The sequence below is a fragment of the Lepidochelys kempii genome, chromosome 26 (assembly GCF_965140285.1).
Source record: "Lepidochelys kempii isolate rLepKem1 chromosome 26, rLepKem1.hap1, whole genome shotgun sequence".
NCBI lineage: Eukaryota > Metazoa > Chordata > Testudines > Cheloniidae > Lepidochelys > Lepidochelys kempii.
This window is the reverse complement of record NC_136405.1, coordinates 13,788,858-13,805,858: the sequence shown is the minus strand read 5'-3', so window position 1 is coordinate 13,805,858 and position 17,001 is coordinate 13,788,858. Positions and strand designations below refer to the sequence as shown.

General features: G+C 51.3%; 1 protein-coding gene across 2 annotated transcripts in view; it reads right to left on the bottom strand.

The window, feature by feature from the left end:
* Nucleotides 1–17,001, bottom strand: part of DBNL (drebrin like) — a 35,584-nt gene extending 18,583 nt beyond the window's left edge. For both annotated transcript variants that reach the window (XM_073324727.2, XM_073324728.2), the window contains exons 1-7: nt 16,869–17,001; nt 15,096–15,151; nt 8,001–8,113; nt 5,468–5,542; nt 4,197–4,343; nt 3,078–3,155; nt 576–727 (exon numbers count right to left, since the gene is read on the bottom strand). In XM_073324727.2, coding sequence (XP_073180828.1) covers nt 576–727; nt 3,078–3,155; nt 4,197–4,343; nt 5,468–5,542; nt 8,001–8,113; nt 15,096–15,151; nt 16,869–16,951 — 704 coding nt within the window. In that variant the 5' untranslated portion in view covers nt 16,952–17,001. The remainder of the gene's footprint in view (nt 1–575; nt 728–3,077; nt 3,156–4,196; nt 4,344–5,467; nt 5,543–8,000; nt 8,114–15,095; nt 15,152–16,868) is intronic.

Genomic DNA, 17,001 nt, shown 5'->3' with positions numbered 1-17,001 from the left:
TACTGCCTAGCAACAGGCAAGCCAGTCGGAGGCTGGAGCTGTGTGTGTCTCCTCACAATTGGGAGGGTGTGTACTGTGGCTGGTTGTTTGTACAGGAGGCGAGGGTGTTATGGAGGCAAGCAGCCTGGGTGCTTCTGAAAGTGGCTGTTGCCTGAATGGTGACTTCCTTGATTTTCAGCAATTGCACGGATAGGAAATGCACTGGAGGAACTTTAACTGAGCACTCACGTTGTTGTGTGTGGACAGACAGACCGAGTCTGCCACTCCCTGAAACCCACCGGGCCACACACTTCCCCCCTCCGCTGACAGGAATGGGGAGACTGGCACAGTGAAGGGGACATTGAGGAGAGATGCCAGAGATCTGGCTGGAAGGGCACTGGGACTGTCTTCTGAGGCGAGGGTGGAGCATTCACTACATAGGTCCTCACCCCTGAATCCTACACTCTGCAGCGTGGGATTGCTAGCCTGATGGGGAGAATAAAGCAGCCCCTGGGTCAGAGGGAAGGAGACCAGACAGACCCCTGGGATAAGGCAAGGAAGCCATTAGAGCGTCTCAGTGCAAAGAAGAGACTCACTTCTGAGCATCAATCTCATTGGATCTCTCTTTAAATCTTCGCTCACGCCCGGCTGCTTCCTGCAGCTCCCGCTCCTGGTGCTCTTTGTCCAGCCGCTGTCGCTCCTCATCCGCTCTCCTCTTCTCCTCCAGCCGGCGGTTCTCCTCGTCTTTCTAAGGACGGGAGCGTGCCAAGGCTGGTTAAAGCTGCCAGCACAGGAGAAAAATCCCCACAGCTCTCTCCTCACCATGTCTTTGTACTTTAATCACCAACCGTCATGGGAGATTTACAGCTGGTTACAGTGTTGTCCACTACAGCTGGACTGTGTGCAGCCCTGATTGCTCTAACATCACCCCACACACTCCTGGGAGGGCTCCTTCAACCTCCAAGAACTCCACATGGAGGGCGGACCCAGAAACACAGAATCTTCCCTCAAAGACCTTGCTTGTTCATGTAAGCACAAGTCACGGAAGCCCTGACAGCGATCAGGGCCATGCCCTGAGACCGAGCCCTCCCCTTCCTGACGGGAACAGAGAACAGAACACCTGGGACCTGTAGCCCATAGGGCTAGCTTAGCTTTGATTGTAGTCACTGTATCACAAGGAACCTACAGGCCTGTGCCCTGTAAGACATTAGCATAAGCAAGTTAGCATAAGTATAGTCACGTAAAGTAGGCCTGTTACCCTGGTCATAGATAAATGGCCTGGCAATGACCATTAGCTGTTGGGGAACTAGGAATAGCTGGCTGAATGGCAGGAGTTGGAACCTAATGGTAACTGGTAACCACAGGAACATGGAAGTGATAACCACAAAACTGCTTGAGAATGGAAGGGCAGGTATGATCATGAGAATTAATAGGTTAACCTATCAGTAAGGCTGCGAATCGTTCACGGAGGTCAGGGAAATCATGGCTTCCATGACTTCCTGTGATCTCCGTGAATTTTGCAGCGCTGGTGTGGCTGACCCCGGCAGCTGGGGAAGCCCCAGGGCCAGCCGCAGCTCTGGCAGCCCTGTTAACTCACTCAGGTACTTATCTGGCCGCCATCACCACAGTATCTGCACACCTGATAACCTCCAATACATTTAAGGTCACACACACACGCATACACTCCCATGAGGTAAGGCAGGGCTACGGTCCCTCTCCTACAGATGAGGCACAGAGCGGCTAAGTGATTTCCCTTGGGACACTCAAAGGAAGCCTGCAGCAGAGCAGGGAACGGAAGCATGGTCTTCCAAGACCTAGTGCAATTGCCTAACCATCGGACCATCCTTTCTCTGTCTGGCCAGGACTGAGGAAACCACCACTTGTCTCCAGTGTTTAACCTCCTCCGTGTCAAACGGAGCAGCACCGCTGCCTTGCTCTCTCAGTGCCTCGTCAAAATCGAAAGAGCAGCTGGCCAAGCCGAGCCCAGGCCAGACTGGGCGGCGGGGTGCGCTTTGGAGAACTTGCTTCCTTTGTAACATCACCCACTGTCAAAGGCCCTCAGATGGTTAGCTTGGTCTGCGACCTAGCGCTCCTTTTCAGACTTCTCTCTGCTACCACATGCCCCAACAGGCAGTGGGGCAAAACATGTCCACTTCCAGCTGGGCCTGGTGGGGAGATTGTGCTGTCCCAGCGGACACAGCCCTGGCCACGGAAATGCTCACATCCGGGACCTGCAGGCTCCATTGTCACAGGGATTTAGATCCAGGGAGGAGTCAAACACCTGTTAAGGACTGCAGCGGCCTGACTGCTTAACCAAACCTGCCGCAGCATTCCACTCAGCACACTGGTTCCCTAGTCACAGCCCTCTTGGGATCCGACCTATTTCCCCGAGAGACCCCTTCCCCTCCAGAGCCACGACCTCCCACAACAGCTACAGCCCACTTCAGCCGTGAACCTGCCGACCGTCAGTGGGAGCCTCGAGAGGGCAGGAGCCAAGATGCTCGCTAGAGCTAGACCAGACTACGGAACTCACTGCTACAAGAGAGAAGAGACCACAAACCTCAGTACATTCAGACCTCAGTATATGCAGAATCTTTACACTCAAACTCATCAAGCTAATGATTCAAAAGGCTGGGGAAGAAGAACAGAGCTTATTGTTATTCTGGAAGCTCTCAGGTGCTATGAGATGAGGACTAAAGAATCTCGATGGGCACTGAGAGACAGTGCCATGAAGATGAGCTGCCTAGATATGAAAACTTACACGTCTCCACTTAATTTTCAGCTGAAGCAAAATTTCCTTCCAGCCCTCGCTCCTGCATTTTGGATTCATGTAGAAATATCAGGACTTCTGCTTACAAACCCGGCAGGACATGCGGGAGTCAGGACTTGTCCCAATACTTTCTCCAGTCTCTTCTATAGCAGCTGGAAACAGTCACCCCCACAAAAGCAGAACAAACCCTTCCCATACCCAGGAGTCAGCAAAACCCAGCCTTAGAAAGGGGAGGAAGAGGCAGTTAGTGACCCAAAAAGCTCAGGTTAAATCCGAGCACCTTACCCAAATCAAGCCTCCCTCAGCAATCCAATGCTTGGGGACTCACCTCTGCTTTGGCCCAGAAGTTATCTTTACCGACCCTCTTGATTTCAGACATGGCGTTTGTCTTCTGATAGACAGAACTCTAGAGGTGGACAAGAGAAACACACAGCTGAGGCAGTCTGTATATAATCAGGACCTAGTGGTCAGAAAATTGCAGCAGCCTGGCAACACAGTCCAGCATCTTTCAGGTTCCCCTCCCAGGATAGTGCGCCCAGAACTGTTCAACAGGACCATTAAGTGCCTGATTCTGTGCAACAGGCCAAGCAGTCTCCAAGGTTGGGGGAATGTGGAGAGGGCCCGGGAAAGGGAAAGTCCAATGGAATGTTGAAAGCCTGTTTATGACTCCGCATGGGCCAGACCCTGAAGTCTGGCCCAGAGAGAGATAGGAAGTTTTAATTGGAGAGCTGCATTTTAGAGACAGACAAAACTGGCAGGATGAGGGGGGGAAATTACCCAAAAAGGGAAAAGACAGTGGTAAATATATAGATATTTGAAGAATAAGTCCCCCGCTCCACCCTGCTATGTGGCAGAAGCTAAGGAGCTGAGAGCTCATCACAGGATCAGCAAAGGATCTTCAACAACAAGAGAAAGGAAGACAGAAACAGCACCAAGACACAGATGATTAAGTACCATTCAGCGAACAAGCTGAGACAGTCAGCAACCTGACCCTGACGTATTGCATGTGTGGATCTTTTCTAGTGTTTAGATGAACTGATGCTTATGCAGTGTTTGAAAAGTGAAAGCACAAAAATTGATGTCTGAAACTGAAAAGAATGTGCTCTGACATTAATTCTTGTGGGCTAACACACATCTTGAGAGGGGTGCTTTAGAAATTCAAATGTTGTTGCTTCGGAGTCACTGTAGACAAGACAACACTTGAGAATACACAGAGGCTGGTCTCTCATTTTGCACTAGCCATCAGATCCAGAGAAAGAGGTTCTGAGATACAGAGGGTGAGGCCATGAAGAATACCACGGCTAGCTTCAGAACAAGTGCGTCGTCAAACCAGGATCAGAGTTGAGCAGCCCTATTTGCTGCGCAGCTGAGTCACTGGCAGCTAGATTCCTGCTGAACCTGCAGCCCAGGGGTGCAAAGGTTACTTAGAAAGGTCCCAGGAACTCACCACTGGTGCCTGAGGGCCTGAATCCTGGAACCTGCTACTTTCTTTATGAAAGTTGTAGTTTGCGCCGGAAGCCTTGGCAACTTTCTCCATGATGGAGTCAGGTTCCACGTCCTCCTCTGCCCGAGCATTTATCGTCACATGGGCGCCCTGGGCAGAGAAAAAGAGCAGCACAGTTAGGAGAAACTTGACTCCGAGGGCTAAAGGATGACACCCTTCTGCCCAAAGACACACACTGCTGCGGAGTGACCTGAGAGCAGACTGGCCTGATTTCACCACTGCACGTGTGGGGCAGACACTTCTTATGGGAACAGAGACCTCCAATCCCTCTGTCTGCCTTCTGTACGACCCCCACAGAGGGGAAGGAAGGGAGAGGCAAAGAGAGCCATTGGGATCTGGTCCCACACTTCATGGCATGTGAAGTGACACGGTAAGGCTGCTGCTGTCACCCATTCTCCTCCAGCTCCTGAAGAGGATACTGGGCTGACCTGAACTTTCCACTTTACAGACCTGAGCCACAAGCTCCTTGAAGTATCTGGACTCAATACCGAATCTAAAACAGCAAGGATGAAGGAACCCCAAGGTCAAGGGACTGAAAGAGAGAGGGCAGAAGGAGACATGACATTCCCACCCCTCTGCAGCAGTCTGTAGCCTCTGGCAACTCCAAGTCCCCTTTTAAAATGATACTTTACATAGCTCCCCACTGAATTACTGCAACTGAAAGCAGAGTTTAAAGAAGCCATTTGCCCACAAATTGCAGCTCAAAGGGCTGCCAGGTATGAGGGAGAACTGTTAATCTAATGAGGTAAATATCCACAATGTAAGAGAGAACGGGTGTTTGTAGCTCTTCCCTTCCGTGTGGTCTCTTTTTCTATCAGGAACTATTTTTCACCAGGGAAACCCCCTAAAATATATTGGCTCTCAAAGAAACTTAGAAGAACATGTCTACCAGCAACAAGCCCCCACAGGATGCTCAACGGGTTCACTTCACAGGTGGTTAAGGGGACTCAGCTGAGTGCCAACGGCATTTTAACGCACACCCTGCTGTGGCTTTCTGCTGTGTTTCTGTTCCAGGAGAAGCCCATGCTCACCCGGGAAGATCCCAGGCTGTAAATATGGAGTGGCCAGAGCCCTGCAAAACTTGCTGTACCTCCCTCGGGCCTTTCCCAGCAGGAAGGACAAAAAGCCAGGGCTGCAGATCTGGAATAATGGAAAGGGCAAACAGCAGCAAAGGGGGGGCGTCCAGGGAGATCATCATAAAAACATGCCTGTACCTTTAAGAAGTTTCCTACAGTGCTGACATGGTTGGCACACGCTCCCTTTCTCACATCGTTCACACCTTCGCCAGTCTGCAAAGAGAAATCATCAGTACCTAGAACCTCATCTCAAGGGCGGTGTAGCACTCAACTGAGACACGGGCCCCCCCGGCATGGCTCCTTGAAACAGGACATCACAGCTCTCACCCATGAGGTGAGGCGGAGGACAGATTGAGGGGGAAGAGATGCTGCGTGCCCAAGGCAAAGCTCTGGCAGCATTACTTAACGCGAAGGAGAGGAATGTAAGAGATGAATGTAAAATAAGCATCCAAGTGGCAGACGCCCTCTCATAGAATCATAGAATCTCAGGGTTGGAAGGGACCTCAGGAGGTCATCTAGTCCAACCCCCTGCTCAAAGCAGGACCAATCCCTAATTTTTGCCCCAGATCCCTAAATGGCCCCCTCAAAGATTGAACTCACAACCCTGGGTTTAGCAAGCCAATGCTCAAACCACTGAGCTATCCCTCCCCCTTCCTCTCTGCTAACCCTCTCTAGTACTACCAGTGCCTGGTTCCTTGAGAACAGGATCCTACTCCCAGACACTGGGCCTGTAAACCTTGCTGCCATCTTAGCCGACACACCAGGGATTGAACTGGGAACCTCAACGGCTGAAAGCAGGAGTTGCTACAGCTTGAGCTGAACAGCCAAGGTGCCAAAGGTGGGGCTGCAGCAGACGCGCATCTTCCCCTGGATCAGGCCCAGAGTGGGACCTGTAACACACACGGATCGGTGGGTATATCTGCACTAAGGACCATCACAAAACTCACCACCTTCTGCTCCAAGTGCCGGCACTGTCTTTGACCGGCCTTCTAACATCAATACGAAGCAACATGTACGTTTGCAAAAACCTAAAACCCTCCCAAAACAAGACACTCCACTGCACAGACTTCTCCCCCGGAGAGAGGATGGAGAGAACAAACAACACCCGGCAGATGTGGAGTCACATGGCTTCCACTGTAGCGCTGGAAGGCACTCAGACACTACAGTGACGAGCACAGAACCACCACCTATACAGAATAAAGAACAGCACAGTGCGTGCTCTGTTTGTGGAATCTCAGCTCCAAGTCTTCCTCACTTGCAAACATTTTATTCTCGCTACAACGCTTTAGAGGGGTTATTTTCAAGATATTTATCGCCTCAATAACCTTAACCTAAATAACCTGCTAATATTTACTGCTAGTTTAACTACCATACTAATCCATGGTGCGCCCACACCTTGAATACTGTGTCCAGTTCTGGTCAGCCCGTCTCAAAAGGATGTAGTAGAAATGGACAAGGTTCAGAGAAGATGAAAGATGATCAAGGGTATGAAACGGTTTCCATATGAGGAGACTCTAAAAATATTAGGACGGTTTAGCTTAGAGAGAGATAATTAAACGGGGGCAAGGATGACAGGAGGTCTATCAAATCTTGAATGGTGTGTGTGAGAAAATGAATAGGGAAGTGTTATTTAACAATACAAAAGCCAAAGGTCACCCCATTAAATTAACAGGCAGCAGGTTTAATACAATAAAGAGGAAATATTTTTTCACATGACATACAATTAACCTGTGGAATTGTGCCGTGACAGCCAAAGTATAACTGTTCCAAAAAGAACTGGATAAGTTCATGGAGGACAGGTCCATCAATGACTATTAGCCAAGATGGTCAGAGATGCAGCCCATGTCCCTAAACCTCTAACTGCCAGAAACGGGGAGGGGAAGATGGGTGGATCATGACAACTGCCCTGTTCTGTACACTCCCACTGAAGCTCTGGTACTGGTCACTGTTGGAGACATGATAATGGGCTAGAAGGACCATTGGTCTGACCTAGTATGTCAATTCTTATGCTCTTAACAAGAACAGAGCACCTCAGAAGGCCTAGGAACATCTCCCCATTTTGTTCATCTGAATTCTTAGCATTTTGCAGTGCACTAGAGATTTGCATGTGTTTTTTGGGGAGTCTCACTCTGGCCCCGAAGTCATTCCAAGCATTAGCTATCTATAAGGTTAAGTTTTTGTCACAGATATTTTTAGTAATAAGTCAAGGACAGGTCTCGGGCAATAAACAAAAATTCACAGAAGCCCAGGACCTGTCCCTAACTTATTACTAAAAAGATCTGTGACAAAACGGGGAGGTGGATTCAGCATCCACTGCTGCTGGGGCTCCCGGGTCCCCCACCGCTGCGGTGAGTGGGAGCTCCAGGGTCCCCCTGCCTGCGGGGCTTGGCTGCTGTGGGGTTTCCCCAGCCACCCACTGCGGCTGGGCAGCTGCAGCGTCCCCCCAGCAGGGCAGGGGTTGCAAAGGAGGGCTGGCTGGGAGCTCCAGCCCCAGGGCAGAAGATGTCACTGAGGTCAATGGAAGTCACGGATTCCATGACATAATTGCAGCCTTAGCTTTCTAAGATGCTGGCAGCTCTGGTTCAAGGGTGTATGGTTTTCCACCTAGAGAGAGAATCAAACATATAGCTAAGGTTCCATATGCTAACAGAAACAGTCCATCTCTGCTTACCCAATTGATGATGACGTATTTGGGAAGGCCAGAGTTGGGATCCTTTACCCGACAGAAAGCGTACATCACCTTACCACTGTTGAGCTCCTCAGCCAGCTCCTCCAGGCCACCATCTATACGGTGATTTTCACAGAGGGAGAAAGGGAGAGAGATGAGCCAAGTGAGATTGATCCAGCCAGCTCAGTCTTGAGAAGAGGAAGAATTACCGTCAGCGTCCCTCAGAAAAGCATCCAACTAAGAAACAAACTGTTGAGAAAATAAAACTGAATTGTCAGCAGCCTTCATCAACAGCGATGTGTCCATGAAAACGGGACCTGAGAGGTTGTCTGCTTCTGATGCTTATTCCTACCTACCATCATAATGATGTTATAAAAAATAATAAAGACATCTATCCAAGGCGTCAGGCACCCTAACATAACCACGCAAGAAATACAATTAAACCTCAGCAAGGCGGAAACCAGTTCCACAGGAACTCGGGAGGGCAGCCAGCTTTCATCATCTAGGAAGACCCTGAGCATTTTCTCCAGAGCCTTGCCAAGCAGGTGTCTCTTGCAGTGTGCCCTGAAAGTCAGAGTTCAGCTTTTTCAGACCAAGGCAGGAAAGCAAGTTCCAGTGTCCTGGAGCCCTCACAGAGAACACCTTGCCAGCCACCCCTCTCTTCTATAATGAGAGGGATCCAGTTTGAGCACCCCCGCTGACCACAGCTGTGGTAGCATGGCCTAGGAGAGGGGAGATTCCTCAGGGAGGCCAGTCCCAGGCCACTTAGGGCTTTAGCGGTCATCACCAACACCTTGAACTCCACCCTAAGACCAATGGGCAGCCAGTGCTGACCCTACAGCACTGTTGTCACTTGTTCCCAGCAGAAAGCCCAACTCGATAACCAAGTCACTACACTCTGCACCAGCTTCGGTCTCTGAATGGCTCTAAGGTGCAGCCCCGTATAGCGTGCATGGCAATAGTCTCACCAAAATGACAAAGGCCTGAACAACATCCGAAAGAAAAGGTCCAACCTCCTAGCCAAACATAAAATAGTAAAAAGCTGACTGGATTACTGCTGAAATCATCAAACAGCAACTAGGGGTCAAGAGTCACCCCTAAGCTGCAAACACCATTAATGAAAGGCAGAAGTACTCCTCCAATCAAAGAGGCCAATATTACTTCCACCATCTTCTCCAGCTGCTTCCCCCAACCCACCATTCTCACCTCAGTCTTGTCCAGGCCCAGCTTCAGCCAGCTCACTCTTGTTCATGCCCCAATCTCCACTAGACACTATGGCAAGACTTCCTGTCTCTCGAAGAGAACAGATCACCAGCCAGCGTGAGTCCTCCATCAGTGCACATGGACACACAGAACAAGCACAGCCCCCGATGAGAGTCCTATCTGTGGATGTTACAGTCCCCACTCCTGAGATTCAGCCCTTGGTGGCTTTCTCCCACTGCTTGGCCATGAGTAGTCAGAACAAACTCAGCTCCCGGTGAGAGGCCTCCACCTAAACCAATAAATTCACACAGCTCTGCTAGGGTTTGCAATTTTATGGATCATATGGAAGAGGTAGGACCTCTTCAGAGCCCTGGCATCCTTACAAATGTACCCTCACATTTCATCTGGAAAGAGGCCAGATTCCTACAGGATCTAAAATAAAAAGTATATCAAATGAAAACCACTCTTACCATAAATGGACATATATTCCAAGGCACTTCATTGTAATTAAATATTTCAATACAGTGTCTGTTTTCAAAGCTGTAGCAGATGGCTCTAAACTCTACACACAAGTTTGTACAAGAAGTTGTATTGAAACAATAATCATAGAATATTAGGGTTGGAAGGGACCTCAGGAGGTCATCCCCTGCTCAAAGCAGGACCAATCCCCAATTTTTGCCCCAGATCCCTAAATGGCCCCCTCAAGGATTGAACTCACAACCCTGGGTTTAGCAAGCCAAAGCTCAAACCACTGAGCTATCCCTCCCCTCTAAACAGCCTGGTCCCATTAAAGTCCATAGGAGTTATCACTGATTTCAGTGGAATCCAGATTCCTTAAAGTAATATGCATAAGCGAACGTGGTAGGAACAGAGGCTCAGGAACGAACACCGGTCACCTCTTTGGATGTGGCTTACTGAAGGGGCTCCTGTTTAATCCAAAACGAGACCAGCTTGACTAAGTCTCCAGCTGTGTGTTCCTTCCTCCCATTTCATTTTAGCAGCAAGCTCAAAATAAGAGACCATGCACACTCACAAACAGGAAAGCCAGCTTCCCCTGAGCTCCCTGCACAGGCGTCTGGACAGCAAAACCGGTTTCTTGTCAGCCAGCAGCACCCAGAAGTCACCTACTACAGGACAGACCCAACAGAGAAAACAACAGAACGCCACTGGCCATCACCTTCAGCCCGCAACTAAAACCTCTCCAGAGCATCATCAAGGATCTACAACCTATCCTGAAGGACAACCCATTACTCTCACAGAACTTGGCAGACAGGCCAGTCCTTGCTTACAGACAGCCCCCCAACCTGAAGCAAATACTCACCAGCAACCACACACCACACAACAGAACCACTAACCCAGGAACCTATCCTTGCAACAAAGCCCGTTGCCAACTGTGTCCACATATCTATTCAGGGGACACCATCATAGGGCCTAATCACATCAGCCACGCTATCAGAAGCTCGCTCGTTCACCTGCACATCTACCAATGTGATATATGTCATCATGTGCCAGTAATGCCCCTCTGCCATGTACATTGGTCAAACTGGACAGTCTCTACGTAAAAGAATAAATGGACACAAATCAAATGTCAAGAATTATAACATTCAAAAACCAGTCGGAGAACACTTCAATCTCTTTAGTCCCACGATTACAGACCTAAAAGTGGCAATTCTTCAACAAAAAAACTTCAAAAACAGACTTCAACGAGAGACTGCTGAATTGGAATTAATTTGCAAACTGGATACAATTAACTTAGGCTTGAATAGAGACTGGGAGTGGATGGGTCATTACACAAAGTAAAATTATTTCCCCACGTTTATTCCACCCCCCACTGTTCCTCAGATGGTCTTGTCAACTTCTGGAAATGGCCCACCTTGATTATCACTACAAAAGGTCCCCTGTCCCCCCACCCCTGCTCTCCTGCTGGTAATATCTCACCTTAAGTGATCACTCTGGTTACAGTGTGTATGGTAACACCCATTGTTTCCATGTTCTCTATGTATATAACTCTCCCCACTATATTTTCCACTGAATGCATCCGATGAAGTGAGCTGTAGCTCACGAAAGCTTATGCTCCAATAAATTGGTTAATCTCTAAGGTGCCACAAGTCCTCGTTTTCTTTTTACCCACAGCAGTGTGACATGTAGGTGTAAAAGGGCACGAGACACTCAGCTATGCAGCTAAATTAGCTGCAAACGTAGGTGGTTTCTATACACCTTCAGATTTTCACCACTACTGTGGTTACTCTGTTGCGTAAGAAGAGTTTGCTAGGTACTTTTCCTATAAAAAACTGCCATGTCTGCAGTCTGCTATACACAAAGCCGTGCTGTGGATGTTACACATGGACCCATGGTTGCAGGAAAAAGATGGGATAAGCCTATGTTATGGTATAATTTGAGAGATGGTCTGGACTGATTGAACAGTGTCAGAATGCAGTTTATGCACAAAGAGGTGGAGTTACAACTACGTGGGCAACATTAACTTTGTCCTTTTCTGGCTTTTGCGTGCAGCCTTCGTGCTTCATTAACGGTGCAAGTTAATATCTGGCACCTTAATACCAGGCACCAGCCTCAAGAGAATTCTGAGCAGCCGAACCACTGGCCTAGACCGCAGCACGCTTACTGGAGGCCACCAGGAAGAAGCCCCTCAGCAGGAAAGCTCCTAAGATGCATCAAAGCAGGGCACCCTCCTATGCGTTGGAACTCTCCCTTGTTCCCCGTTCACCTTACAAGGACCACATGCAGGGCTGACTTAGACGCACATGTGGGGTCAGGCTGGTCTTCATCAACTTCTCGTTTTATGAGGTTAGCAGGAAAGTGGGCGAAATTCAACTGAGTTTGTGCAGCACGAGGTTTTCAAAGCTCATTTTCACAGGACTTGCAAAGGCCTTCCCTGCCAAATTTCAACTTCAGTCCCCCCCCCGCCCCCCCCCCAGCTGTTGCGTGTGAATGGCTCCTCAAAAAAAATTCTTGTCAAGAAGTTACATCATGGGGAAAGCGCATTCCCTCTCCTACCAACAGCTGATATTCAAACTTTAAAAGGAAAAAGACAATTCACCCTTAGGCAGTGGCCAAGCCTTGAATATCTCAACCTGGAAGTTGAAAGGGATGAGAGTGTGAAAAGAGGGACTAGAATAGAAAGCGCTACATTACCCACGATACCTCTCCCACTATCAGTAAATGCTAAAAACTACCGTGAGTACACTATTAACACGGGGGTTGCAATCAAGTGCTCGCACACCACTAAAATTTCACCATCCAAGGTTCTTCCTGCAGCTTTGGCTCAACTACATTTAACCACCACAAAATGTACGAGTTGCCTATCAGTCATCAGGCATTGGTAGCAATTCCAGAACGAAGGCTGCATTTAGATTTGCACTTGAAGCAGGACTGAAATCCCTATTTTCCCCACAATTAAACAGTTCTACTCAGTCTCCAAATTTAGCCCAGTCATTTCAGATGGCAAATAAATTTTCCACGTGATGTTCCCAGAAAAATACTCACTAGCGTTTGCAGAAGAAAAGTTTAGAAATTTTCCCTTTTGCAGCTGTCTTGACAATCTCACTTCTGGGGGGTTTCCTCTCAACACACAACCCTCGTCCCCACAACCACCAAACTGCACACGCTCTGATAAGATCTCAGATCCAGAACACCGCTGAACTTTTAAAATAAAATGTAACAAGTTGTAACCACCTTGTCATCAGACAAGGAAAACCAACAGAGCCACTCAGCTTTGTCAGCAACTTCCATTTTCAAAGCAACAGGGGTCAAGCTGCCTCTGTAGGAGAGCTCCAATCTTGAGTCTGGATTTCAGCTTTCCTCTTCTCCCACCATATCTTAACCCTGTTAGTAAGACGGCGCTACAGAAAGCACCCTGTGGTTCATCAACTGTGAGCCTAACTGAATCAGTGAAGATGTGGGTGCAGCCTAGGCCCAAAATTCAGCTGTTGGGTTGGGGCGGAGACATGAGGGGAGCCAAGCAAAAAGGCTGGCAGTGGGGCTGTAGAGCAGAGCCGGGCTAAGAACTGACCTTCCAGATTCTCTGTTCCGGAGGCCCTACTCCCTTAGCGCCATTCCAAACAGAACATTATGTCCTTTGCCTTACGAATGTTTTCACTCACTGAAATGAAGGTAATTATCCTTCTGTCTGGAAGGCAATTTAATGGGATGGGGAGACTCCTAAAATTAGGGCATCCGAAAATCGGGCTTGGAAAAGTGGGGTCTAGGAACGTGCTGGCAGTTCAGCCCTGCTGCCAAATTCCTTGGCTCCCTCCTTTACCAATGCCCCTCCCTAGCAGTTAAACCTCAGGAGGAGATTCCCAGTCTGACAGATTTCTCTCACTCAGGAGCTCAGCTGTGGGACGGAAAAGCTCTTAGCTCCTCTACTGAGGGACCTCCAGCTACAATTATCCCTCTCTTCCTGCCCCTATTTCTATCACGGACAGGGCAGGGACAAGAGTTACCAGCTGAGCAGTTTCTCCCCCAGACAGTTCTCCAGAGGGGAGTCCTAGTTTGGCAGACTGGAGAAGGCTTGCTTGACTGGACTGCTACGGATCTCCTAGGGCCTCAGGGGCATGAATGCATCTAATGTGTCAATGTTTAAAATCTGACCATGGTAGATAAGTAAGGTGGCATGAGAGGGAGCAGGGCTGCATGGGGCGTGCCGGTGTGAGAACCATCACGAACAGCCACACATCACCCCTTCACAGGTTTCCTGAACACGACCAAAAAACCATCCGTCAGCTACCATTTGCAGAGTGACACTGCCCTTCATTTTCCGCCAAATTCAAAACCACAGACAGAGCTACATACAAGACAATTTCTCAAGGTCACACTAACCCAGTGTCAGTCACAAACACATATAACCTGCGAACATGGTTGGCATTCAAGGTGCCTGTTAGCTGATGCGTGTGGCGACACGGAGGAGGTGAAAGGAAAATATGAGGTCGGGAAAGGAAACCGATGAATGGAACACAGACAAAATGATACAAATACTTATTTCCTTGCTTTTAAGTTGGGTGTTGGTAGGACCTACAGTTTAGCGCTCTTAGCTGTAAATTAGTAGGTTTTCATGTGGAAATCAGCCAGATATTAAGTGTTACATGTAACGGGGAAACCCGAATCGGAAAATACTCTATATGGACAGGTTTCAGAGTAGCAGCCGTGTTAGTCTGTATCCGCAAAAAGGAGTAAGTCAGAATTATTGTTCACAAGTCACCTTGACTTCAGAGTGCATGGCTGTGCTAGCTTTCTGTTGTATTAACCCTACTTGTGTTAAAATACAACAGGAATGAACTGAACTGTGAAGAGTTAAAAAGAGGTACCGGAATTTTTTTTCAAGTTTCTTTAAAAAAAACAAAAACAACGGAAAAACCCCCACAAAAGGGGAAGGAAAAGAAAACGAGCCAAGGCTGTTTTGAGAAACTTGCCTTCATATTACATGTGGCTTCACAGTCCCCTACTAACTGCCCTCTTTCTGCTTTTACACTGCACCTCTTCACTGGAAAAGCATCACCGCCAGGCACTGTTACTGGATCACTGGAAAAGCCTTACGTCCCACAGTACGTGTCCCGGGTCTAATCCAGGACTCTTCACAACGGCTTCCGTGAGTCTGAGCAAGCAGCAAGGTGCTGAGACCACAGCCCCAGAAAGGAATGTCCTTTGTTAAGCAACTGGGGTGAAAGAGGAGGCAGAATTTCCATCCCCAGAGCTATTCCATACAAACACGGGACACCAACAGCCAGCACTGGGTAACGAAGCTGAACAAACATCACAACCCTGTCAAGCTAAACCATGCCACCTTCTGTGCACACACACAGCAACCAAGGACCCATCCTGACCCCAGATGGGGACGGCTGCCCCACATAGGAGGTGGCCTTCCCCAGATGTACTCACCTCCAGTGCCAGCCACCCGCAGGTCATTACTGTTGCCTTCGTAGGTAAACAAAGCCCTGAAATAAAGCATAGGGGTGACATTTTAGCAACCAATGCACCATTATTCCTTACCAGCCCAGCCTCCTGCTGCACCCCATCTCCCCAGAACGGATGCTAGCCCCCTCCTCACCACCATCCTTCTTCCCTTCGTATTCTACTGTTAATTGAATTGTCTCATTAGCACTAACCCCCCCACTTGGTAAAGCAACTCCCATCTTTTCATGTACTGTGTGTGTGTGTATATATTCTGCATGGCTGTGCTAGCTTTCTGTTGTATTTTCCACTCCATGCATCTGATGAAGTGGGTTCTAGCCCACGAAAGCTTACGCCCAAATAAATTGGTTAGTCTGTGAGGTGCCACAAGGACTCCTCGTTGTTTTTGCTGATACAGACAAACACGGCCGCCACCCTGAAACCCGTCACCAACCTGACTGTTTCCCTCCCTTCTTCACACGCCATCCCTGGTTCCACACAGCCCCCACCCCACACCCTCCTGTGTCATCCTGGCTGCCATCCACTCCCCCACCACTCATCTCCCACCCACCCACTTGCTCACTCACACGCACAACCCTCTCCGACCACGAACCACCCCCGTGGCCGGTTCCGCAGCCGAGGCCACGCCGCCCCAACCCGCATGGCCCCAGCGCCATCTAAGCTAATGTGAAACACACGTGCCCCCGCCCTGAGGCCCCCCAGCCGATGCCCTGCCCCCCAGAAGGCCCACCCCGCATCTGCGTCACCTCCAGCCCTGCCCTACTGCGAGGGAAGAGGAAGGGAACCATTCGGGGGGGGGGGTCTGGAGTGGTCCCAATCCTCACGGGGTGGGGGGATGGTACAAGGGGGCGGGCCCGAGAACCGAGAGTGGGGGGCCTGGTGGGGGCAGGGCCGGTCCTGGGGAGGGGGAGCCTGGTAGAGGGTGGCACAGAGCCAGTCTGGAGGGGCGGCGGGCTGGGGGGGGGGGCAGGGCCGGTCCCGGGGCCCGGCGGGGGTGGGGAACCCGGCAGGCTGGGGGGGGGGCAGGGACGGTCCCGGAAAGGGGGGGCCCGGCGAGGGCGGGAGGAGGAGAAGGGGGAGGCGGGCCCGGCGGGGGACGGGAGGGGCCCGGCAGTGGGGGCCCGGCGGGAGGAAGGGGGGCGGCAGTGGGGGGCCGGCGGGAGGAAGGGGGGGCCAGCAGGGGGAGGGGGCCCGGCGGGAGGAAGGGGGGGGCCGGCAGTGGGGGCCCGGCGGGAGGAGGGGGGGGCCAGCAGGGGGAGGGGGGGCCCGGCGGGAGGAGGGGGGGCGGCACTGGGGGCCCGGCGGGAGGGGGGGGCCCCGGCAGTAGGAAGGGGGACCGGCGGGGGGAGGGGGGGCGGCAGTGGGGGGGCCCGGCGGGAGGAAGGGGGGGGCCCGGCGGGGGACGGGAGGGGCCCGGCAGTGGGGGCCCGGCGGGAGGAAGGGGGGCGGCAGTGGGGGGCCGGCGGGAGGAAGGGGGGGGCGGCAGTGGGGGCCCGGCGGGAGGAGGGGGGGGCCAGCAGGGGGAGGGGGGGCCCGGCGGGAGGAGGGGGGGGCCCGGCGGGAGGAGGGGGGGCGGCACTGGGGGCCCGGCGGGAGGGGGGGGCCCCGGCAGTAGGAAGGGGGACCGGCGGGGGGAGGGGGGGCGGCAGTGGGGGGGCCCGGCGGGAGGAAGGGGGGGCCGATCCCGGGGGGGGGGGAGGACGAGGGGGGGCCGATCCCGGGGGGGGCCCGGCCCCTCACCAGTCGGTCGGGCTGCCCGCGGCCACCACCCGGCCGTAGGCCTCCTGCAGCGCCGGCCCGTTCCTGCTCAGGTTCAGCGCCATGGAGCCGCCTCCGCCCCGCCGCCTTCCGGCTCCTCCCGGCCGCGCCGCGC